A 26,861-nucleotide genomic window follows, 5' to 3' on the forward strand; every position below is an offset into this window, starting at 1 on the left:
TCTTTTGCTGTCTGGATTCTGACAGGGCCGGAGCTATGAAACAGAAGTAGACATCCCCGGGGTCAACCTGGGGTAGCCCTAAAAGGCATTCAGAGCTGACAGATTACTACCGCTCGGTCACCTGTTAAAACCATAGATGGTAACTTATTTATGTATTTACGTTTGCTTGCTTTAACATTGTAATAACTCTTTCATTTCTTTTCTTGGTTAATAAGTACTTAGTTTACCATAGGATTGGCTACAAGCAATGTCTTTGGTGTGAGATCTGAGGTATAAATTGATCTGGGGTAAGTGACTGGTCTCGTGGGACTGGAAGCAACCTGAATCTTTTGTGAACTTTGATGTATGGCTACCAACTATCTCTAAGTCCAACTTTCCTGGGTGGCAAGATAGACTGGAGTGCCCAAGGGGATTGTCTGGGACTCCGTGGTAAGACTGTTCTAGAGCTTCAGGAGTTTACATTTGTTACTGGGTTGGTGAAATCTAGTTATAGACCATACCACCAGTTTGGGGGTCTCAGCCATGCTTTTTTATACTCTGTCCTGAGGTTGGCACTCACGGTCATGAACCACTTCAGACAGTGTGACACGGACAACATTCCAAACTTCAGTACAAAGCTTCACAACAATGTGGGGTAAAATGATGAGAGAAAGACTGCTTAAAAATACAAAGTACTTTTAATGTACAGTTTATTTATGGAGCCATTTTACAAAAGGACTTCTGATTCTTTGGCTAGATGTTACTTAAAATTCAGGTATACATTTATCAGTACATGCTTTTTCAATTAGTCTAATTTAATACATATATTAATTTAATCAGCGCTTTCACTATCATTCTTGTACGGACACACAATCTCTTCCTGCAGGAAAACCAAGGGCTTGGCTACACAGCCCTGTAGTTTGGACTACAGGGGTGTGAATTGCAGTACGTACCAAAGTGCTGCACTGTAAACCCGACTCCCACCCTGTGGATACTGCAGGTGTGAACTAAAAGGTACCCAAGTTCACATGAGTGTAGTTTTCTTCAAACAGTCTATGCCAGCAGTGTCCATACTGGGCAGTTTCAGCACTTTCGCGTGTACTGCCGTTCACACCTCCATAGTCTGAATTACGGGGCCGTGTAGAAATAGCCCAGGACTGGGTGGATTTATTGGTAATAAATGGCCTCTCACCTCTAGGGGCTTGTCTACACTGCGAAGTTGTCAACAAAACTTTTGTCTTTCACGGGTACTTAAAAAAGCCTCCCCCCGCGAAAGACAAAAGTTTTGCCAACGCAAGTGGCAGTGTGAACGTGGCTTTGTTGGCAGGAGCACTTTCCTTCCGACAAAGCTAACGCCGCTCGTGGGGCTGGAAGTATTTTGTTGGCAAAAGTGCCGTGGTGTAGACAAGCCCTAAAACACTACTTTAAACCTAGCTCAGGTTGACAGTGATGTTTTATACTGACTTAACACTGACATCCATCTTTATGAAAGAGTGTGACTTATATATGTAAAGCAGAACAGAGTTCAGCTGAAAGTGATATAAAAGCCTATGGACATTTGTTATCTCATGTTATACAATCTACATGAATGTCTCCAAGAGCATCTTCCTGCTAAAATCTAGTTTTGTTTTGTCTTGAAACATTTGCAGCACCCTGTTAAAAGACAGGGTATGTGCTTTTGTGGGTTTTAGGCCAATCCTCTGCCATCTACACACAAAACCCTTTTTGTGAGTTTGGAGGTATGTTAAGCCCAGGCTAGCTGGGAGACGGGTGGGGTGGGTTAGAGTCTGTGCTCTGCTGTACCTGGGCCTGGAAGGAACCTTTGCAGTGAGGATAGGCTAAGTTCTCCAGTGCTGTCCCACAATTCCCCTGAAGGACAGACAGGTTCTCCTGCAGTTGATTGGGAAAGAATCCTAGAACATCTCAGCACAAAGAACCATGGGACACACATGGGTCAGTGCAGAACTGGTGAGGACACAGTAATGCAGGTAGAGCTTTGTTGTGGGGACGCTCACACCCAGACGAGGCTAACTCAGATGCCAATCATCCAGGCTAACTGTACAGTGAAGACATAGCCTTAGTATCAGCCCCATGAAGGTTTCAATGTAATAATACTTTGCCTTCCCAGTGAGGCTCTTGAAGTGCTTTCGGAATACTACTAAGTCAAGCTGCACAGCATCCACCTATTATACTTGTTTTACCGATGGGCAAACAAGCATTATTTACCCAAAGTCACAAAGTGAGTCGGTGGCAGAGCCAGGGCACACACAACTCCCATTTACTTCAAGAGTATCAGGCTCCCAGGATTCCTGACTCCCAGTCCTGTACTCTAACCGCTACACAGCACATTTTAAAATCGGTTTGCTCAGGGCCAGTGCAGTGATTGCAACACAGGGCGATCTGAGCTCTAAATAAGCTCATCCTGAGAGCTCTTACGTTCAAGGGGTCTAGCGCCCAAAGTCAAGACTGACCGAGGGAAAATAGCAACAAAAGCCAACAAACATTGACAGCATTGTTCATGGTCACTTTTATGTAACAGGCAAAGATAATATCACTGAAGGCACACGCCTAATTTCTTTTGCATTCACAATATCTGTTTTAATATTTAACTTACTGTGATATATACTGTATAAAACTCTTGACTGGCAATCTTATCTCCTGTCAGATCTGTACCATTTTACCTGTGAACAAGTGTTTTAAGGTCTGACCTCCTATTCTGTAGTATCACGGTTGGCACTGCTGGTTTTCACGTGATCTTGCATGCATCGTTTCAGCTACCGTTTACCTCTGATCAGTGTATCACATGACAGTCATTGGTCAAATTCCTTTGCAGTATAACTGCAGCCAAGATAACGGAATTACACAAGGAATGAATTTAGCCGATTGTGTTAATCTCATTACCTGAATATATGCTACGGGGCCCAATCTGGGTCCCATTGAAGTCAGTGACCAAACTCCTATTGTCTTAAATGAATCCAGAATTTGTCTTGAAGCCTTAGCACCAAAGGAGTAAAAGCTAGAGAGGAAAGGAATATAGGCCAGATCCTCTGTCAGTGTAAATGGGTGGAGCTCACTGACATACCCATTGACCCCAGCTGAGGATCTGGCCCTTGACCATCTATTCTCTGATGTTTTTCTGTCCATTTGATCCACTGTACATATATATTATTATAATGGCATCAGCTAAAGTCATCCTAATTACGTTTTATTATCATTATTGATTCAAGTTTGCCTTGTGCTTCACGTATAAATAAATAATAGATCCCTATAGCAAAAACCTTAACCTAAGGCATTCACATACCCAGCACCAGATTGAGGTATAGGCAAACTGGGGACATGCCTAGGACCCAAATGTATCTGGGGATGGGGGGCTCCCAGTCCCAAACAAACAGCTGTACAGTACACGCACCACAGCTGGGCTGGCCATGCTATGGATCCATCAGGACCGGCTGCTCAGCTGCCGCTGCTCAGGGCGCTGCTCACCAGGATGGGAGTTGCAACACCACTCATTCAAATTTGGCCCAGCTGCCTCTTTGGCATGGTGGGTAGCACCACGAGCAGCAGCAGGATGACCAGCTAGTCCAGAAGAGCCACAGCATGACCAGCCTGGCATTCAATAAGCGTATTGTACGTAGGGTGACCAGACAGCAAGTGTGAAAAATCGGGTCGGGGGTGGGAGGTAATAGGAGCCTATATAAGGAAAAGACCCAAAAATCGGGACTGTCCCTATAGAATCGGGACATCTGGTCACCCTAATTGTACGGCTGTTTGTTGTTATTCATGAGGAGGCCCGAAAGTGTATTTTCCCGAGGACTGACTGATGGCTTAATCCAGCCCCCAAGATACCACCGTGAAAGAATCTCAAAAGAAGAGAATAGCTATTTCTGAGATTTCCAAGGTTAAAAAAAAAAAGGCAGAAAAAGAAGAAGAAAAAGGAAAGTCATATGTCCAGGACTTCAAAAATCCTCCGTGGTCGCCTTTGAATAAATGTGTCCTTAAGCATAGACCATCCCGCAGCCAGAGCCTCAGCTAGTGTAAGTCACAGAGCTCTGATGAAGTCAACAGGAAGCCATTTTAAGTTAATGGTGCTAGGCCAATTTAATCTGGCCCCTGGTGGTTGTTATTTGTTGTTTGGTTTACAGTAGTGTTTTAAGGTCCAATGGAGCTCACAACCCCACTGTGCTAGGCGCTGTGCAAACACATAATAAGGAACAGTCCCTGCCCCAAAGAATGTATAGTCTTAGACAGACAGGTTGGGAGGGTAGACAGCAGCAGAGACGTGGAAAGACTTACCTAGGGTCTCACAGAGGGGCTGTGCCAGAGCTGGGCATAGAATCCAGGTCTTCTGACTCCTAATTCAGTGCCCTCTCCCCTAGACTATAGTACCACCTTTCAGGCTATAGCAGTAAATATGGTAAAGCAAAGGACCACAATGGAAAGAGAAATTAAATATTTTTTCCCAAAACATCAATAACATGGCCAGCATTTATAAGACTTTCCTCAAGTGTGTTACTGGTTTGAAAAATCCTTATGGGACCAGCCAGTATGTGTGGCTCTCTGAGCTGTAGTCAAGTGTTAGTAGTCTCTTGGTCTATCCAAGGCCGTGATCAAGTGTCTTGATGTTTTTGGTCTTTTGGCCTTGAGATGAAAACCTTGTCTCTGTTTCTGGGACCTTGAAGTGAAAAAATTCTCTAAATTAAATACCAAATAAAACAAGCTGGGTTTAATACTAACAAATTGTAATGGAAATACTGCTACACCACTCTAGGATCGGGTGGCAAATTCACTCACTCTTTTATATTTATCCCCTTCAGCTAGTTATGTCTTTATACTAATATGACAACTACAGTAGCATTTGGTTTTCCCAGGGTGAAACCATCCATAAGACTAAATTATCACACAGCATCTCTTTTCTTTCTTTTGCCCCTTCTGCTCTTGGTCAGTCTATACCGGTCTCCAGTCAATGAAGACTGTTACTGTACTGAATCAATTCAGTCCACCATGGAAGCTTATCTGTATCTATTCCTTCCATTCTGTCCCGTGTCTTTTTAGGACAACACCAAGATATACTGAGCCCTTAGAACGTAACATCAGGTTAGGCTCAGGGCCAGGGGCAGTAGGATACATACACTACCAGGCATATCAGTCAGAAGCATGATACTGGTTTTTGAGCTGTGGTGTTTTGTCTAAGGTTTTTTCAGATGCATTAAAAATTATATGTTCTTTAATCTCCTCCTGGTACACATTTTGCAGGTTTTTATGCCTCCTCGCTGCCTTGCAAATCCTCCAGTTCAGTAGCAGCTTTGGGTCCTTTTACGGCTGAGCGCCTCTTGCGGCGGAACTCAGCTGAAATCTCTTCAAAAGACTTTCCTTTTGTTTCTGGTACTTTAAAGTATGCAAATAAAACGAAGCTTAAGAGCAGAACGGCGAAGATCATGAACACATAAGGGCCACACAGATCCTGTAATGGGAAAAGTGAAACAACAGTGATGAATTAATAACAACCAATAGTTTGCTTATCATTTGCATGGCAAATGTTAAGATTTTCAAAGCAAGCTCGAGAGATTTAGACACCCATCTTCCATTCATTTTAATGGAAGATATGTGTGTTCATCCTCCTGCTCTGCTTTGGAAATCTCAACCACCCAATCAGTCATGGTGCAAGATGTTAGGAACTTTTCTTACTGCAATATACTGGAAACACATTCCAATGATGAAGTTGCAGGTCCAGTTGCAGAATCCAGCTATGGCGATGGCGGCAGGGCGGGGCCCTTGACTGAACAGTTCAGCAACAATAAACCAGGGGATTGGTCCAGGCCCGACTTCAAAGAAAATTACGAAGAGAAAAATTGCGACCATGCTCACGTAGCTCATCCAAGCAAAAGTGCTCTATAAACAGAAGCCAGTAAAAGTGAATTCACAACGTGAGTGATTAGGTTTCCAATACAGTCATCCTTCATTACTGTTAATTTCTTGAATTATTGTGCTGCTGCAGAAGTTTCTTTCAGTTCAAACAAGCTGGGTAAAAGACATGAACAGATATGCAGAATTCAACCTGTAATGGATTAAAGGCAGCAGGCCATTTACTGATCTCAGTAGGGTGACCAGACAGCAAGTGTGAAAAATCGGGATAGTGGATGGGGGGGTAATAGGAGCCTATATAAGAAAAAGACCCCAAAATCGGGACTGTCCCTATAAAATCAGGACAGCTGGTCACCCTAGGTCTCAGTTACACTGGGATAAATCCAAAGTAGCTGCATTAACATGAGCTGAATTACTCTGGGTTCACACCAGTGAAAAGAAGTGCCCATAGACTGCTTAGATCCACATCCACTGACCCAAATACAATTTATATCCCTGTGCATCACCTCTGGATATGATCCACTGAGCCAGATCCTTAGTTGGTGTAAATCATCATAGCTCCAGTGAAGTCAATGGAGTGATGCCAGTTTTCACCAGCGGAGGCTTTGGACCATAATGAATCTGAGTCACAGGGAATCTAGGGGTATGTCTAACACTATAAATCGGGGATGTTTAATTGCAGCACATGTAGACATACCCAAGCTAGATTTAATCCATCTAGTTCGGGTACCAGACAAGAGAAGCCATGGCAGCATTCAGCATGGGCCAGCCACCTGCGTACTTACCCAGAGTCCCAGGTGGGCTTGTTTAGCCCACATTGAAGCCCATGCCGCTATAGCTTCACCGTTATTGGTACCCAAGCTATCTAGCTGAAAGCTAGCTCAGGTATATCTACATGTGCTGCAATCAGAGCTCTGCAGCAACACATACCCTAAGCAGGTGAAACAAATATTGATTTTATTTGCACTATGCACCCCTGGCAGCAGCGTGTAGTGCACATGTAGCTATACACCACAATGAAAAGCAAGGCGCATCCATACTGCGGGGTGTAGCTACATGTGTCACTGAAAGGCTCTGGCAGAGGGGCGGAAGCAGAGAAAGATTCCAACAAGGGGAAAGGCTCTGGCTGGCTCATTTCTCCTCCATGGGGAAAGGCAGTGGGACACTACCCTGCTAAAAATAGCAGGGTAAAGGAGGAGGCACAGCTTGGGTATGTGCTTGTGTAACACTGACAGACCCCAATTGTCAGCGGGTGGGATCGAACCAGGGACCTCTGGAGCTTAGTGCATGAGCCTTTACTGCATGAACTAAAAGACAGCTGGCTCTTAGCTAAGGCTGTAGAGCGGATGCATTTTAACTCACTCTCTCTCTCTATGTGGTCTCACTGCCACTAGATGGGAGAGAACACCACACCCAGAAGGTGTGTGGGTTATACTTGCATACATGTCCACACCCTCCAGCCATATCTTTACTCTACTTGCCTAAGCCTCACTAGGTACACCACTATTTATATCCATGCTAAGGGTATATATACTACATGCCACTGAATGAAGTGTGCTGTGTAGATGCACCCGTTGAGTGGCCAGAGAGAGGAGAGTAGCAGAGGAAGCAACTACCTGGAGAGTGTAAGAGGATGTTTATTAAAGAAAACCACCCCCTACTTTACATTACATCTTCTTTACATATAATTTACACCAATATTTTAGATCTCTTACACTCAGATTCTGTTAGGCTCAGAGGGTGAAATCCTGACCCTATTGGTATTAGTGGGAATTTTGCCATTGATTTCAATAGGGCTAGTATTTCACCCCCTTACATTACACATTGACAAGTAACATTCATAGCCTTATGCATCATCTATATATTTGGCTCGGTGGATTTACTCTAGTTTAACTGAGGGTCAAATTTGATTCCAGATTCTAAAGCACAAAGTCACATATTTGATTAATTATATTGGAACAAATTCTGCCCTCTAGTGGGTACCAAATTCTATTCTTATTAGTGAGGAGAGACTCTCAAATGGTTCAGAAGATCCACCACCGAAATGTACATTCCCCTCTGAATCCCCCTGTAAATGTATTCTGATGTTATAGCCTGTTCCTAATTCCAAACAAAGGTTCCCACCCCAAGACTCAAAACTGCAAGTATAGGAACTAGAGACAGGCCAGAACCACAGTGCTTAGATTCACTTCTAGAACAGGGCTTCTACAAAGCATGAAGGTATACAGGTCTGTTGTTCTGGCTGGGACTTATAATAAGAACACAGGAATTGTCATATTGGAGCAGACCATTGACCCTGCAAGACTGATATCCTGGGTCCAGCAGAGGCTAGTGCCTGATGATTTAGCGGAAAGTGAAAACACAGGCTAACTGAGAAATGCCAGGCGTAGTGAACAATTCCTTCCTAACACCTGTAGTGATCAGCTTATGCTCTGAAGCATGAGATTTTATTATACCTGCCATAGTGTATAGTGTATCAGGGGGAGGGATAGCTCAGTGGTTTGAGCATTGGCCTGCTAAACCCAGGGTTGAGAGTTCAATCCTTGAGGGGGCCATTTAGGAGTCTGGGGATTGGTCCTGCTTTGAGCAGAGGGTTGGACTAGATGACCTCCTGAGGTCCCTTCCAACCCTGATATTCTATGATAGTGTGCATACCTATCAATATTATGAATGTCTTGAAATTAGCTAATGATTGTCGTACATTGAAAGTTCTAAAATGCACTCTCTGAAGGATTGGTCCATTATGGTAGAAGTTCCAACATTCTCAAAGCTGTATGGGGTTAGCAAAGCAGGCATCAGAGTTTACTTATGTTGTGTGAGATCATCTCACAAGGCAAGATGTAACATGTGTGTGTGACCTGGGAGTTCACATGATTTGGATGATGCTTATGAAATTGTGCGTGAGGGAGGATTATTTTCTGAGCTCCTTATCTGAAATAAACTTGAAACACACTCAGTGTTAAACAGAGTCATTGGCAATATGTTTGTATGCAAACGGACAATAAAACAAACCATGGAGTGAAACCAGGAAAAACAAAAACTCACCAGGAGCACAAGTCCAACTGTCATGGCTACGGCACTTGCTAGCATACCAATCAAACCAGCAATAAACAGGGACCGTCTCCCTGTTTTCTCCACAAGGAAGACCTGTAGAAATTCATGAAGTATATTAGGCTTTATCAATCCTGCAGTCTTCAATTAGTAACACATATATAAAACCTACATCAAGTCCTCTTCCAGGAATTATCCTCATAAATTATAACAGACTACTACTGCTATCAGCTAATGGTTTTGCTCTTTTAACTCATGTGTTAGAGCTTTGCACTTAGGTACTGGATGAAGATCCTTAATTTACACTATGATGATATCTGCTGATGGGGATTGTTAACCAGCTACTACACATAGCAACATAGCAAAGGACAATGCAAATCCATGGATGTGCAGAACTCATGCATTCCAAAGACTGAAGGTCTCGCCAACGATTTCTCACACAGGTTATTTTCTATAGATTCTAGCCTTCCAATTTGAAGAAAAAAAAATCAAGACCTTTCTTATTCTCGTGATAGTCTTCCCAAAGTAAAGTGATTCATCACGGAATTTTTGTATTTAGAGACTGAGGCTTTGTCCAGATTGGAGTAGATTTTAGTCCCCAGTGCAAACCCCTACTGTAGATGTAGTTCATTAGTTTAAATTGTGGCTGGCACGAATGCAGCTTTTCTTGGTTTCAATTAGGATTTTTCTCTGGTGAAGGTGCTCCAGTGATCCTTTACATTTACCAGCCCATTGAGATAAGTGGAGGAAGCTTGCACCTCTTTTGGGGATATTTTACTAGTCTGACCTTGTCTACATTGGGGGTTTTAATCCACCTGGATACACTGCACCAGTGTGAATTTCAAACTGGGGTAATATGCACCAGACAAGTCATGGCTTACGCTAATGTACTAGGTCTATTCTAGAGTTTGCGCAAGTGCAGCTGTATCAGGGTATGTCTACACTTAAAACACGACAGCGGTGCAGCTGCATAGTGGTACCTGTGCCACTGTAGCACTTCAGTGTAGACACTACCTATGCCGACAGTAGTGATTCTCTTGTTGGCATTGGTGATCCATGTCCTCGATCTTCTGTCAATCTAGTGCAGTCTGCACCAGGGGTTAGGTCAGTATTTCTAAGTGTGGTGGACTTCACGCTCCTGAGAGACATAGCTATAGTAAGTTTCAGAGTAACAGCCGTGTTAGTCTGTATCCGCAAAAAGAAGAACAGGAGTACTTGTGGCACCTTAGAGACTAACAAATTTATTAGAGCATAAGCTTTCGTGGACTACAGCCCACTTCTTCGGATGCATATAGAATGGAACATATATCTCCTCATTATATGTTCCATTCTATATGCATCCGAAGAAGTGGGCTGTAGTCCACGAAAGCTTATAGCTATAGTAATGTATATTCCTAGTGTATACCAGGCCTCCGCCTACCTACTTATTCCTGCAGGACATCTCAGGACTTGCTCCACCCAGGAGTCCCAGGCTGGCCTCTCTTCCCAGTGGCCAGGAACACTCCTTGCCTCCTACACAGCACTAAGTAGTGGTCACCCTGAGACTGTCGACAAGACATGATCATCTATTTTCCTAGAAGTTAAATGGGCCTTTTAGCTCAAGCAGTTCATCTCGCTGGCTTGCAGAGTGCAAGTTCTGTTTGCTATCTGTGCTCCCTTTGTCAAGGTCCAACACAGTGCAAATGGTTCGGGAAAACAGACAGTTGGTCTGTAATTGATTGACAAATTTTAGGTAATAGTTAAATACTCATGGTCAAAGAATTGAAGAGCAAATGTCACCAGGCAGCAAACTAAACATGCCTGTAACTGATATGCAATGGCAGTAGAACATACAAAGTGCGATCACGGGAACTCATTCTGACCCCCTCATTTCACAATAAACTACACAAACCACCTTCTTATAGGGAATGCTGGTGTTTTTTCATGAAAGCAATTTTGTCCAGGTGGCTTATGGGCTTGGGGATGGTAGACTACACAGTCTTACGGCTGTAGATTGATGGTTCACATCCACTCCTGGTTGTTAGTGGGTGAAAGCCATCTCACCATCAGAAGGCTATTTGGAGGCCTCAGGAAAATGATTTGGTTTTCTGTATTCAGTTCCTGTTGTTTAAGTGTCCCCATCAGGCGTGGCTCCAGGAACCAGCACTCCAAGCGCGTGCCTGGGGCAGCAAGCCGCAGGGGGCAGCCTGCTGGTCACCGTGAGGGTGGCAGTCAGGCCACCTTTGGCGGCTTGCCTGCGGGAGGTCCACCGGTCCCGCAGCTTCAGCGGCAATTCAGCGGCGGGTACACCAAAGGCGCGGGACCGGCGGACTTCCCGCAGGCGCGCCGCCGAAGGCCGCCTGACTGCCGTGCTTGGGGCGGCAAAATACATAGAGCTGCCTTTGGTCCTCATGAAAAGAACCTCAATTGGTTCTAACTTGAATTTTGTTGGCATTCTAGGCAGAAAGACTATTGATCAAATGGGCCATGAAGTTTGAACTATCCTCTTGGTCGTACAGAACATCATCTAGATATTACCAGGATGGGTGCTATATAAATACAGTAGATAATATCAGAGATAAGACAGAGGTTGAGGCACACTGGCAGGGCAATAATAAAAAACATTCACCAGTGTACACTGTAGCTGTTCTATAGACAAGACTATAAGCAAGAAGACTTCAGTCTCCAGGACTCAATTTAACAACTGACACAAGTTTTATTTTTGCAGAAAACACAAACCAGTAGAGGTTCATGATTTGTACAGAATTAGGCAGAGTTTTCGTTCTCAGTACATTTGACAGTGCTGTTTGCTATACTTTGGGACTTGGCCTTGCAATCATTACTCATGCAAGTAAGGTTTGCAGGATCAGCTCTTTGTGACTTTCTTGGCTCCACAACTTCCTTGACCACCACCATTAAATTTTTCTCTTATAATCAAATGATAGTGAATGTTCTTTTTAACGGGCTGTCAAACTATCTAATGCAGAGGTATTTACTTACGGAGATAACGGTGAAGACAGTGTTCACGACACCAACACCAATGGTTGCGTAAACGGGTTGATCAACTCCCGCTCTTACAAAAATGTTTGTAGAGTAGTAAAAGATCTATTGAAACAAATTAGGATGAAAGGTTATATCCCACTGTGGGTGGAATTTTCTGTCTTTGAGGGAAGATTTTCATTTTCTTGGCTGAGATTTGAAATAATTTAATTACGATTTGTTTTTCAACTATTTTTTTAACACTTTGTTATAATAATTCAGGTTAGAAATTTCAAAGGTGCCTAAGGGAGTTAGAAATCCTACTGAATTTCCCGTCTTAAACCACTGAATATATATATTTAAAAAAAAACAACAACCCCAAAACTTGTTTTTCCTCCATATAGTTCTGGGTTTTCTCTTGAAAGCCAATTTGCCAGAATGACAGGCTTCTTTTGCATGCCAGACAAACCTCTTAATATGGCTGATTTTTTAAATAAACTTTTTTTTAAATACACTTTCCTTCATTAGAATAATTTAAATGTTTTCCTTTCTCTCCAAAGAGGAGGTGAATCCTTTCTCATTATGTAGAGATCGGAGGAAAAATGGGTAGGTTGCCTACTCCATCTCCTCTGTCAGTGCAGAATTTCCCCTTACAGTACATTGTAGGAAGAGAGGACGAATGATGCAGTAATTAGAGCACTAGTCTGGTCTTTAGGAAACCCAAGTTCACTTTCTTCTCTGTCACAGATTTCCTGTGTGACCTTGGGCAAGTTACTTAGGGTTTGTCTACACTGCAGCTGGGAGCCTCCCAGCCTGGTTAAAGATTATGGCCGGAAGGGACCACTAGATCATCTAGTCAGACTTCCTATATAACACAGGCCACCAGCACCACCCAGCATCTGTACACTAAACCCAACACTTGAAATGAGACCAAAGTATTGCAGCTCACAGGAGACTAGACTGTCACAGGCAGAGAATAGGAGGGACCAACGTGCTCCAGTGCCTGAGGCCCCAGCAATGGCAGGGAAATGATTCAGTGAGAGCTAGCATGCTATAAATAGCAGTGTGGCCGTTGTGACTCTGGTGGAGACTTGGGCTAGCCAGCTGAGCTCAGACCGGGGGGTTCAGGTATTTGCCATCTGAGCTGCAATGTCCACACTGCCTTTTTTTGCATAGTAGCTCGAGCAGAAATAGCAGGAGTCTGTCTACGTAGGCTGGGAGGCTTGCTCCCAGCTGCAGTGTAGACATATCCTTAGTCTTTCCGTGCCACAGTTCCCCATCTGTAAAATGGGGATAACAGCACTGTCCAGGGTGTGTTGTGAGGCTAAGGGATAAGTACATTAAAGATTGTGAGGTGCTCAGATACCATGGTGAGTGTGGCCATGTTAGTACCTAACATATATTGTGCAATCTGATTTTCAGCAGGACAGCCTCATATATGCACACATTTGATTTCAATGATGATTTCTTCTGCAAATACTGAAGGACCACTATGGCCTTAGATTTTCCTTACAATACTGATCAGTATCAATTCTTTTAGAAAGCAAACTCACTGCATTGATTCCTGAAAACTGCTGAGATATTTGAACCATCAGTGCCACAATGACTGGCTGCCTGTAACTGGAAGAGCTGAAAAGCTTCCTGATGGAGACTTTCTTTTCACTGTCAGCTTCTTGTTTCTCCTTTTCCATCTCGGCAATCTCTTTCGTGGGGTCACAGTCTCCTCTGAGCCTTTTCAAGCCTCAAGGGAAAAAGAACATGCTTTTATCTCAAAGGAAATATCAAAGGACTGAGAGTGCATTAACAACCAAATCATTCCAATCAATATCAGGGTAAGGACAGATCAAAACAAGAATTAACAATACCGTGTACATGAGCTGTTCCCAAACTATGGTCTGTGGTCAACTGTTGGTCTACGAAGCACCTCTGAAATACTCAAAGGCTACACAAGTCTTGCTCCTCCTCTCTGTTTCCAGTTGTTTCCTAATGTGGACTGATCTTGTTTCTTGTAGAAACAGCTGGAAATAGAGAGGAGGAGCCAGTCACGCTGAATAAAAGTAATTGCTATAGTTGCCACACATATGCTGTGCAGTTGTAGGTGGCATTGGAAAAGGAGGAGAGGTGTCCATGAGATGCAGTTCCCCTAAACGTGGTTGATGATGTACCAATGGCATGTTTGTCTGCTGGAAAATGCTGATTCATCAAACTGAAAATGTTCGTAGCCAGAATAGGTCCATTACAACAAAATTTCATTTAAAAAAATGACAATGAAATGATGCGATTCAATAACATTTTGATTCTTTGTTTCAAAACAACTTTCTGTTTAGAAATGTATTCATATTATAAGTTATAGCCATAGATTTTTCTTGAAATACTGAAATATGGACAGATGGCCTATTCTAAAGTCCATGGAAGTCAATGGAAAGACTCTCATTGACTCCAGTGTGCTTTGGATCAAGTCCAGAACAAAAAGTTTAAAGAAATTAAAGTCAAAATGTTTCATCAGTTGACCTGAAAGGATTATTTTTGGAAAATTTCACGTTGTGGGAAATATTTGAAATTCTTTATTTTCATGCCAATTCAGCATGTAAACTAATTTCAGAATGGTGGGATTTTCCCCAAACCTGAAATTTGGTTCCTACACAGATCTGGACTCCATTAAGATGTGTTCTGCTCTATGCAAATTTTGACAAACCCCGGCTTAGTAAATAAATAATAACATATGATGGGGGTGTGTATTTTTCAGTGAATAGACACACAAATTGGTGTCTATGGCTCTCAGTCCAGCAAGGTTCATACATGGAATGGAGCAAAGACCCACAGCTCTGCAAATGAGTTATCACCCAGGCACTGCTCCAAGCAACCACAATGTTTTATTTTACGTATGATTTAAAAAGGAAACAGAATTGGTGTCTTACTTTTTTTAGCTTCCTCCACCTTTCCTAGTTTAATGTAAAGATACCGAGGGCTTTCTGGACACAATAAGAGCAGGAAAAACTGAAGAACAGCAGCAGCACCAGATAGACCAAGAAGCAGAGGCCACATGTCGTCATTGCCGAGCAGAAAGTCTAGTCCAAGGACCTGAAATTATGGTGCTGTGTTAAATATAACAGATGAAATTAGGTTGTAGAACCAGAAATTCTAGACTAATATTGCACTTTCAAATAGCAGCTGGGAAGGAAGTTGGAAGCAAATAGGGGCTCCCTATCCCAACAGGTTGGTTCCACAGATTATGGAACATATTTGTAATGGACAAACTAACAAATGGCATGAAGCCTTGGACAAGTCATGTCAAGGCCCTGTTTAGATGATGGACCAAACTGTGGTGCTCTTGATAATGTCACTGTAAATTTGGAATAACTCCATAGACTTAAGTGAAGTTACTCTATATTTACACCAGCGTAGCTGACATTACAATTTGGTCTTCTATGTTTAACTACACATGGGTATCTGGCACAGTTAGGAGTGCTTGTACTGTAACCCTGGTTTTTGTTGGTAGAGTAGATGGGACAGTACAATTACAGAATTATCTGACAGCCTAGGTACAGTATCATTGATGAAACTGCATAATTCTGCAGCTAAACCATGAATGGAACGCCTGCTGAATCAGTGCATGTGGGCAAAATTAAGCCCTAGTGTAAATAACTTAAGAAAATTAAATTAATGGAGATATCCCATCTCCTAGAACTGGAAGGGACCTTGAAAGGTCATTGAGTCCAGCCCCTGCCTTCACTAGCAGGACCAAGTACTGATTTTCCCCAGATCCTTAAGTGGCCCCCTCAAGGATTGAACTGACAACCCTGGGTTTAGCAAGCCAATGCTCAAACCACTGAGCTATCCCTCCCCCCCGAGATGTGCAGATGAATTTTTTTCACCCTCAGACCTTGTTCTCCTGGATTCTTGTATTTTGTAAAAGGCCTGTTCTTAGGAAAACATATAAGATGAAAAAAATGTTACAGAACAGTCAATTGAACCAAAATCTGCCTACAGAAGTACACATGTGACTCTTATTGCTTTCAGTGGTGACAGCTTATGCACTTCCAAAAGTACAGTTCTGCACATTGACTGAATTCTTTCTTATGAAGTTCTGCTTTCACCTTTCTTTGCTCTCTCATCAGAATCACAATGAATAAACACCTTAGGGACTAACGAATTTATTTGGGCATAAGCTTTTGTCCAATTTTAACGTGCCTGCACCTATGTCCTAAAAAGTTCACAAAGGGCAACAGTTCATTGTGAATATTCAAACTTCAAAATTTACACTGTGTGATGACTAATTACCTAAGTCACAGTCACTAACACAACACTGTGTGAATTCTGAGGTTGCAATGTGCAAGTTGAAATGCTTCTTCAGAAAATATTCAAGCTTAAAATTTGCTTTGTGTGTTTGGGCTAATAACAGCTCAACCAAAGGGTTGTAAACACTGTCAAATTGAAATTAGGATTCTAAACCAAATAAATATTGGCAGACGTTTTCTTTTCACTGTTTGCCGAGCTCTTCTCACAACCACGACCAAGGAAGGATACAACACTGATGTTGCAAACAGTGATCTATTGAAGCTGTTTCTGGAGTGAAATTCTTTGGCCTGTGATATACTGAAGGTCAAAGTAGATAAACATAATAGCCCCTCCTGACCTTAAATTCTATGAATCTTCTGGGCCAGGAGTCATGTCAATTTCCACAGCCGAGGGCCTTGCCCACTGAGTTTATTAATACTTGGTATTACACTCGCAGTATTCAACTTGAATGTGAATGGGATAATTTGCTGTCAGAAGTATTTTTCACCTCTTGGGGGTGAGTCATTTTATTTATCCAGGAAGGAGGTGCCATAAATCACCCCAAATTTCCCTTCAGCTTGCTAGTGGCATTTTAAGAAGGAGCCCCTGTCAGTATATCGTTGGTGTAACCCAGCTAGTTTAAAGCGACATCACTCAGTGCTTCTGTGCACACTCTTACATACCTGGCTGATGAGAATACCCGTGACTATAGCAAGTTGGTGCAACGTTCCCAGGGCTCCTCGAAGGGCTGTAGGTGATATCTCACCAACATACATTGGAACAAGTCCTGACGATAGCCCTGAACAAAATGTACATATGAGTCACTTATTGTAAATGACAGTTCAACAATCAGCAGAAATAGTTCATCATAGAATGAATTGGGGCTCAATTCTGTGTGATCCTGCCTCCTGCAGGGTTATGAGTTCCCTCCATGCCCATTGGTTGGAATGGAAGTGAAGAACACTTAGCACTTGGCAGGAACTGTTCGTGGAAGCCCCAATTTAGAAGGACATTTAAACAAGTGCTTACATTTAAATATATACATAAGTGCTATCCAAAATAAAGAAACTTTCCTGAATCAGGACCAGAATCAAGTCAGTGCCTAGGTCTACATGGGGAATATTTAATAATGGGCTCCTCAATCCATCTGCATACCCCAAGAGATATCTCCACAGGCTCATCTCCTCCAACTCTCTGTTTTCTCTTAGGAACCTCTCTATTCCTGTCATTCTGCTTCTACACCCTTCTCCCATTTCATGGGAGTGCTAGGGACAGGGCCGGCTCCAGGCACCAGCTAACCAAGCAAGCGCTTGGGGCGGCCACTTCGGAGAGGGGCAGCACGTCCAGCTGTTCGGTGGCAATTCGGCGGACGGTCCCTCACTCCGGCTTGGAGCGAAGGACCTCCCGCCGAATTGCCGCCGCAGATCGCGATCGCGGCTTTTTGTTTGTTTGTTTGGCTGCTTGGGGCGGCCAAAACCCTGCAGCCGGCCCTGGCTAGGGAAAAGATCAAGCAGTGCAAAGGATGCCTCCAGATCTTCCACTAAGATGACCAAAGTATCTTCTCTTTCTGGTGAAAAACTACAAAGCTTTTATGGCCGAATTATGGTCCTGATTCAGCTAAGCATACGTGCTTAAATGCATCCTTATTCAGTAAAGTACTTAAGCACATGCTTGCTTAAAGATAAGCATGTGTTCAAGTGCTCTGCTGAATTGGGACCTAAATGGTAAGTGATACCCTAATGAAAAGAGAGCCTCCTCTTCTATTTCATGTGTGTCACCTTCCATTTCCCAAGGTCTTGGCATAAACGTGAGGTTCCATTTGTGCTGGTTAAAAAAACAAGTCCCCTCACTCAAAATTTCTTCTTTATGTTTTGCAGCCATTTTGGTGTGCACTAGCTTAGTACAACGGGCTTACCCTAGCAGCCCACTAGGAATACATAGAGACAAGCACGATTTTAGAACTTGCCTTAACTTACCACAGTACAGTCCTGTGATTGCTCTCCCAGCTATAATAAGGATGTGAGATGGGCCAAATTTTGCCAGCCCCATGAAGAGATTTCCAATGATAGCAAGAACGTTCACGGCCAGCATGGCTTTCACTCTGCAATTAATTAAGAAGAAAACTACACTGTGATAGTAAAACCAGCACTGAATTCAATTACACTTTAGATATTCTGGAGTTCCAGGGGTAGTCCCATGCTCTTTGCATAGGCCTTATTAATTGTTATTATGCATTTCTGGATATAAATTCAAGTAAGGTCACTATATCTTCCACCTAAAAGTGGCAATTCTTCAACAAAAAAACTTCAAAAACAGACTCCAACGTGAAACTGCAGAACTGGAATTAATTTGCAAATTGGACACCATCAGATTAGGCCTGAATAAAGACTGGAAGTGGTTGGTTCATTATAAAACCTAAACCTAATTTCCCCAATACTAATTTCTCCCTACTGTTACTCACATCTTCTTGTCAACTGTTTGAAATGGGCCACTCTCATTACCATTTCAAAAGTTAATTTTCCTTCCTTGGTATCCCGCTGTCAAATGAATTGTCTCATTAGACTGACCTCACACTTGGTAAGGCAACTCCCATCCTTTCATGTATTTATACCTGCTCCTGTATTTTCCACTCCATTCATCTGATGAAGTGGGTTCTAGCCCACGAAAGCTTATGCCCAAATACATTTGTTAGTCTCTAAGGTGCCACAAGGACTCCTCGTTGTTTTTAATAATAAAAAAGACCATTCAAATTACCATATGGACCCAAACTGGCCCAATTCTGAGAGCTACTGAGCACTCTGTGTGGCATGCTGAGTGCTCAGGGAGTTAAAGGCACTGGAGTTACTCCATATTTATATTGGTGTAACTGAGAACAGAATCTTGCTTTACATTCTTAATCAATGTCTTGTTTACCAGGAGTACTGCACGCTTCTGAATGGCATCAGGGCCTGCTGATGTCTATGGGACCTGAGGCACAAAGCACTGCACACAATCTGAACTCAAAGCAGCAAGCCACCATCACAAGGGAAGGACTGGCAAGTGTGGCAATTTGCCCCAGGCCCCGGGCCCCACAGGGGCCCCCACAAGAGTTTTTCGGGGGGCCCCAGGAGCTGGGTCCTTCACTCACTCCGGGGGCCCCGGAGCTTCTTCCGCTCCAGGTCTTCGGCAGCAGTTCGGCGGCGGGGGATCCTTCTGCTCCGGGACCCACCGCCGAAGTGCCCTGAAGACCCGCAGTGGGGGGTCCTTCCACCCCGGGACCCACCGCCAAAGACCCCAGGCCCCCTGAATCCTCTGGGCGGCCCTGGTTTAATCACTGGAAATGAATGGGAAAGGATTTTTGTACTGAGTGCTGTAATACAATTTGGACATTAAAGTCTGATTTTAGTTCAGGATTAGGCTACTGATTTGTGGAAAGTCATAATCATCAGATAAGATATTGGGCCAGATCCTTGACCCTAGGTCTGGCTGCTTCGTGCTGTTCTGGCAGCTCATAACCAGTTAAGATGGCTTTCTGACTGCAATCTGAGGATTACCTCGGCCATCTCAGCTAGCTCCCATCTCCTTTCCTACTCAGTGTTTTCTGGCCATTTGTCAGTTTACAGAGATAGAGTGTTTCTCACCTGCCTAGCTTGTCTCCAACCCATCCAACAGTGAAAGAGGAAATCATTCCACCAATGGCAAAAATGGACACAGACAGGGACCAGTACAGAGTGAGTGTACTTTTGCCTACATCCAATTCTTCTAGATCTGGGAAGATCACGCTTCCATTCGTGTCTGTGAAATTGATGGCACTTCTGTCAATAGGGGCAATGCCCAGCACACGGCTGTAATGGGCCTCTATTACCTGCAGTGAGAAAGGAATGCATCAGTTCTTCTGCTTCTAACTAGCTAGGAAGCCTTCATTTTCTAATAAGGGTTTTTTCTACTTTGCAGCCCATAAAACCTAGTGTTACAGGGTAGCTGGTCCCTGTGGGCAGACTAAGGCCAGCCCCCCCGGACCAGAGAAGGTGAGCGCAATCCAGCGAATTAAAGTGGGCTGGGCTACAGCTGAGCCTACAAACGCCTGTGTTCTGGGGAGGGAAAGCCACCCTGCTGCAGAGCTAACTCCTGTGCTGGGTCCCTGGAACAAGGGGCCAGGGCAGCAGTGGGCAAACTTTTTGGCCCGAGGGCCACAGCTGGGTATGGAAATTGTATGGTGGGCCATGAATGCTCATGAAATTGGGGTTGGGGTACGGGAGGGGGTGCAGGCTCTGGGGTGGGACTAGAAATGAGGAGTTCAGGGTGCGGGAGGGGACTCTGGGCTGACGCAAGGGGAGCGAGGTGTGTGTGTGTGTGGGGGGGAGTTGGGTGAGGGCTCCCGCTTGGGTTGTGGGCTCTGGGGTGGGGCAGGGGATGAGGGGTTTGGAGTGCAGGAGGGTGCTCTGAGCTGGGACTGAGGAGTTCGGAGGGTGGGCGGGAGCAGGGGGTTGGGGCACAGGGGGTGGGGGGTGGCTCGGGGGTGCAGGCTCTGGGCGGCGCTTCCTCAAGCGGCTCCCGGAAGCAGCGGATGTCCCCCCTCCGGATCGTATGCGGGGGGCGGCCAGGCAGCTCTGCTGCGCTCTGCCCCGTCCGCAGGCACCGCCCCGCAACTCCCATTGGCTGTGGTTCCTGGCCAATGGGAGTTGCGGGGGCGGCACTTGGGGTGGGGGCAACCTGCGGAGCAGAGCCCCCTGGCTGTCCCTACGCATAGAAGCCAGAGGGGGACATGTCGCTGCTTCCAGGAGCCGTGTGGAACAGCCCCCACCCTGCTCCTCGGCTGGAGCACCGGACTGGGGCAAGCTCCAGACCCTGCTCCCTGGTGGGAGCTCGAAGGCTGCATTAAAATGGCTGGCAGGTCAGATCCAGCCCGTGGGCCATAGTTTGCTCAGCCTTGGGCTAGAGGCTCAGGGAAGCAGCCCTGCAGCTGCCGCGCCAGAAAGGGAGTTGAGTCAACCGATGCTAGGTAGCTGCCAAGAATTGAAGTGCCAGAGATCCCTGGAAGGGGCGACCGTGGGGCTGAGGGCAGAATTAAGACTGTTTTCTGTTTTTGTGATAACCTCTGTTAAAGAAATAACCCCCCTTGCCTGAGCCTGAGAGTGGCAGCACATGCTTTGGAGCTGGGGAGAAGCCCAGCTCAGTGACAACCTAGCTCTGCACATGTTATGGGTGAAATCCTGGCCCTGCTGAAGTCAATGGAAGCTCTGTCATTGACATCAATGGGGTCAGGATTGCAACCTATGAACACAAATGTGTATATATACCAGTTTGTGACACTGATGTGACCAGTTTGGGGAAAACAGGGCTGTGTTCACACTGAAGCTTTATTTTACAACAGAACCACGCGTCATTCATGTTTGCATGTCCACACCTATCAGGCTACCTGACTGTGTTAGTTTCAGTGCATGCTGGGAAAATCTGGGCAGTTATCTCATAAAGCCTGGGCAGGGGGAAGACTGCTGGGAGGACACAGGACACAGCTAGAGGGTGGCGGGGACATCCAGGGTGTGAACTTAGAAACTCACTTGCAGCTGTCTCAGGGATTATTCGGTTACTACAGTCCTATTCTTCAGCAGGTTATTGACAAGATTTCAGACTCGCATTGTATGCTTTGCTAGCACTTATAGCAGTGGTCCCCAACGCGGTGTCCACAGGTGCCATGGCGCCCACCAGGGCATTTATGTGCACCTGCCTAGTGCCCAGCAGGGGAGCCCTGACGGGGACAGAGAACTCCCGCTGCGGGCGCGGTGTTCTCTGTTCCCGGCAGGCGTGGGGCCCGCCTAATGCCCAGCAGGGGAGAGAAGCCGCGGCCCCGTGCCTGACGGGGACAGAGAACTCAGGCTGTGGGCGCGGTGTTCTCTGTTCCCGGCAGGCGCAGGGCCCGCCTAGTGCCCAGCAGGGGAGAGAAGCTGCGGCCTCGCGCCTGCCAGAGACAGAGGACAGAGGACTCTGGGGCTGCAGGCATCGGTGTTCTCGATCCCTGGCAGGCGCGGGGCCGCGGCTTAAGCCGGAGAGAAGCCAGGGCCCTGCGCCTGCCGGGGACAGAGAACTCCGGGGCTGCGGGCGCCGGTGTTCTCTGTCCTCGCGGCTTCTCTCTTCTCTCTTCTCTCTGGATTCATATATTCTGTAATATTAAATATGATGTTTTTCGTATTATTTAATGTACAAATACAAAATAAGCCTTGAAAAATTGTTGGCGCCCGCCACACTCTTCTGAAAACATGAATGTGCTACTGGCCACAAAAAGGTTGGGGACCACTGGTTATAGTATTTGACCAACAATTTAAAAATCTTTATACTGTCTCTATGGAAACGATGGTAATGAAAGCAATGACAAGTTTATCTTAATGGCACATGCTTTTGTTAATTTAATGGTTACTATAGATGAAGTCTTTGGGGCAGAGACTCTGTTTTCCTATGTATTTGTACAGCACCTAGCACAATCCTGATTGGGGCCCTGGGGCACTAACACCATATAAATAATAGTATAGCAATGAAACAGGGCTCATAAGTGCTGCTGCAAGTCACGGCCTGTTTTGAAAGGAATCCTATATGCTGTACTTGCCCTTTGAGGAGCATTGATGACACCAAGGCTGTATCCATACTGGAAGAAGCCCAGCACTGCGGTGAAGACAGAGAGAACCAAGGTTCCTGTGAGGTGCTAGGAGAGGATTGTGAAACAGAAAATGGTGTCACTTTTCTATTTCCCAGGCTGCACATTTCTGCCATATAAACCTTGAACACATTGGGACGGATTCTGCTGTCATTGAAATCAGGGGGGTTTCATGAGTTTAAGTGGGAGCAGAATTTGGCCCATTCTGTCTGCACTGTCCTGGCAGTGCAAAGCAGCATAGCTATCTGGGGGAGGATTTCTTCAGTGAGTGTAAAGCTGTTCCAGTAACTTCTTCAGGCTCCCAGTCTTGGCCTTCTTGGTGTAAGGGCATGTCTAGGAGAAAGGGAGTGTGTCCAGTTTCTGGTGATTCCCAGGTGCCAGAATGATCCCATGAGGTCAGAGGTAGCTGGAAGTAGGGAAGAGCATTCCTCAGGCTTCTTCAACTTGTGCCAGACTAATTGCCTGCCAATCCCAGTTTCATAATGCAGACAGAAAGCCAATGGAAGGGGCATAAGGGGGGCATATTGGGGGTATGCTGAGAGGAAGGCCTGTGGCCAGCTGTAACAGCTTTTGGAGGGTCCTTCCAGTCAGGTGTAGCTTAGAGCAACCCTGAGGTTGCTCTAAGTTGCACCAGAGACCAAAACAGCCCCCGGCTGGCCTCAGGATCAGGGGCATAGAAAAGTGGCCCACCTGCACCACATGTAATTAAGGATTTAGCCTGAAGATTTTATGCCTTTTACCATGATGACTGAATGGCACATTGTATATAAGAGGAGGTCTCTTGAAAGGAATTCATTAAGGCAAGATCTGGTGAGCACTCACCACTCATTGACATCAACTATATCATTAAATGCAGTTCATCACATGATCAAGTCTAAAATATGCTGTCCTAATTCCTGGTGCCTTTCCCCAGATCTCTTCCAGGGCCTGCCTTACAACTTAGAGCAGTGGTTCTCAACCTGTGATCCACAGACTATGTCTAAGGGGTCTGCAAAAGACTTCGACTGAAAGACTTTGACTGAACAGAATTCACCTATCCATACAGAAAACAGATTTCTACAGGGGTCTGCATCTCCATTCAATATTTTTTAGGAGTCCGCAATGGTTGCGAACCACTGACTAAGAGGACCCTGATCTGTTGGACACAGGAGCGCTGCCAGCCTTTTTGCTGCCCTAGGCGGCGGAAGGTCCCGCCTCCGAAATGTCGCCCCCAACAGAGGCGGCGGAAGGTCCCGCCCCTGAAATACTGCTGACAACCGGAGCAGCCGAAGATCCGGCCGCTGCGGTCGCCGCTCCCCAAATGTTAGCGCCCTAGGCGACTGCCTAGGTCGCCTAATAGGTTGTGCCAGACCTGGTTGGACAGGCAAGCTCAGACAGTGCATTGCCTTTCAATCGTATCCCACGAGCACATGGAGAAATATGGGTAGTTGGCTGCTCCCCCAGTCTCTCTGTTGGAAGGGAAAGGTGGCCTGATCTGTAAGTCACTCAGTATATGTAGAAGCCTCAAAAGCATGGTGCCCCAAGGAGTCGCTTGTATTGATTGTGTAGACGACTGGCCTGATAGTTATTTCCCATCTTCAGCATGAAAGCCGCTAGGAATAGGAGCTTAAGGGTGGGAAAAGATACACCTGTCAATAACTGCTTCAACATGGGAAATAGGGACTCTGCCAACTCTATAGTCACGTCGAAACAGGAGATTGTAAAAGCAGTAATAATAGCGATCCCTGGGGATGACGTTTTCTAGCTATGGCAGGACGTGGGCAGGGAGATCAGAACATCCAGGGGGTTTGCAAGGAGGGGAAGTCTTGCTGCTTCCCCTGCAAATCAAATTCCTTAGTCTGACCTGATCCTGCTGCCATTGAGGTCAGTGGCAAAATTCCCTCCCGACACACACACTATTATGCTGAGCACCCTCAACACCATTGCAATCAGTGAGTGCTGAGGACATGCCACATCATGCAGGATTGAATGCTAGAAGAGGTAGTTCTTGGTGGAGATCCCATGAGCTAGTGAGTGCCTCTTGGGAGGTGCTGAGAACCCTCGATGCCCATTAACTCCTTTTGGGGGTTGAAGGCAGACAGTATCTTTGAGGATGCTCCCTACATTGCAGGACTGGACCCTACAAGCAGAACTGCACATTGTGGGGCGTAAAGCAATTGGGATTTTCATTCTGCTCCCCAGTGTGAGCAGAGACTGGCCACAAACAGACTCTCACTAAACAGATTCCTCTGCACACCTAAAGAAATACTCCTAAGGAGCAGTAATTCAAGTGCCTCTTTAATAAGTTTAAGATTTCGTATATAAAGTTTTAAAAAGCATACGTTCAATATGATGGGCTCAGATCCTCAGTCTTTACTCAAACTTAAATCCTACTGAAGTCAGCTGCAGCATCAATTATGCAAAAATTGACCCAAAAAGGCACATTTTAGCAAAACATTTCATTAACAGAAATGATCCTTTAAAAAATATTCTAAGCAGGTCCCAAACCTGGACAGTTTCTTGCTATGAGCAATCAATAGCTCCCCAACTATTTGGTATGCATTCCCCATTAAGCAGCCCGACACTAACACTGCAGTAAAATACCACTGAGTCAGTTTTACCTTTTCTTCTTGCATTTTACTAGTCTTCTCCATTCTGTTGGTCTTGCAGAGGATTGTCTGGGTGCAGTCCTTTCCCAAGCCTTGAGACTCTTCCAGACACTGGGAGAGTACTTATAGCTCAGGTGTAGGAGGAGGAGGAGCAGTTGAAAGGAGACACAGAGGGGAGGGTTGGGGGAAAGGACTTGCAGTCAGGAAGATGGGATTAATCAACATGAATGTTAATGAAAAACCCAAAATTTAGCAGCACTTCAACACCATTTAGCTTGGAACAAAAGTAAAGGATAGAGAAATTTGGAGAACAAATCAACAATCTGGAAACACAGAAAGGGATCAGAAGATATGGTGAAATTTAAAATGCCATGTTGGGAAGTCGTGACTTCTCAATTTTCTATCGGTCCAGCTTCATGAAGGGTAAAAAACAATAGACCAGTCTGCAATAATGAGAAATTGTGTTGTATTGTGCAGCAGCAAAAGTATAGGATGCCTGAACTGCTTCAGTATATGTCTACAGTACATGCTGTTTGGTTCTAGCAAGATCGATAGAGCCATGATCACCTTCCTTGGCTTCAGTGCAGGATTTGTGTATTGAATTATAATGCTTCCTTTTGCCTGTCACACAATTTCAATAGGGAGATCGGAAAGAAAATCTTTCTAGCAGATATAATAAAAAGAGATGGCTCACAAAATGAACGGAAAGGTCACAGTAATTAACTCTTAATCGGCATAAAACTTGCTTTAAAAGATATCTGTGTGTACATTGGCACTATGGTAATACAAATAAATAATAATACATACACCCTCATCAAAAGAGATCTATCTACTTATCTGTACACATGCTCACAAATACATATCTATGCAAATAAATAATAATTTACCATAATGTACTAACCTTTTTTTTTTAACATATTATAAATATGTTAAATTACCCTTAATGTTTTCACAATCATTCTTCATTTTAAAAAATCTTATACCCAGCCTTTCAATAACAGTTCAACAGTTCATGGTTTCTTGTTCATTAATACCATTTAACCTTTGGCTCAGGTGACTAATCAATAATGATGAGCTTTGTACTAGATCATTAGTTTGGTCTTGGCTGCTAGTTCATGAGCTAATGTCCCTGCTGGACTACATGAGCTAAACTCGTGCTCCTTTAGTCTTAGCGATTGGTGACATCTTGAGCAATAAAAAAAACCACACAATAACTCTGGCATCTGCAGCAGAGCGGCCAGAGGCAACTGAGTAATACTTTTACTCCAAAAGGGAATCCGTATTGGTCAGAACTGAGGAATTTCACATGGCTGCAGCCTACGTTCTATCTGTCCTTTGGACAGAGGACCTAAGATTCCAATGTAGTCAGTCAGGCACCTTTCACATGGGCATAAAATGTACTTTGTAAAGAAGAAAAAAGAAATCTTTGCACTGGCTGCATGTGCAAGTAAAACTTTAACTTAAGGAGAAAAGTTCAGTCCGTTAATCTATTCCAATTGATTTTTGAGCTGTCAGAG

At 44.7% G+C, this 26,861-nt stretch overlaps 1 protein-coding gene across 1 annotated transcript; it reads right to left on the minus strand.

Moving 5' to 3' along the window:
• Positions 1 to 658: 658 nt before the first annotated feature.
• On the minus strand, positions 659 to 26,470 carry SLC2A2 (solute carrier family 2 member 2). The gene is made up of 11 exons (XM_054040063.1): positions 25,357 to 26,470; positions 22,709 to 22,804; positions 19,749 to 19,972; positions 18,105 to 18,229; positions 16,812 to 16,927; positions 14,769 to 14,931; positions 13,404 to 13,591; positions 11,872 to 11,976; positions 8,887 to 8,988; positions 5,665 to 5,868; positions 659 to 5,440 (listed from the first exon to the last, which is right to left on the minus strand). The coding sequence occupies exons 1-11, from the start codon at positions 25,387 to 25,389 to the stop codon at positions 5,237 to 5,239; spliced, it is 1,560 nt and encodes a 519-aa protein (XP_053896038.1). The 5' UTR covers positions 25,390 to 26,470; the 3' UTR covers positions 659 to 5,236.
• Positions 26,471 to 26,861: the final 391 nt, after the last annotated feature.

The sequence above is a fragment of the Malaclemys terrapin genome, chromosome 9 (assembly GCF_027887155.1).
Source record: "Malaclemys terrapin pileata isolate rMalTer1 chromosome 9, rMalTer1.hap1, whole genome shotgun sequence".
NCBI lineage: Eukaryota > Metazoa > Chordata > Testudines > Emydidae > Malaclemys > Malaclemys terrapin.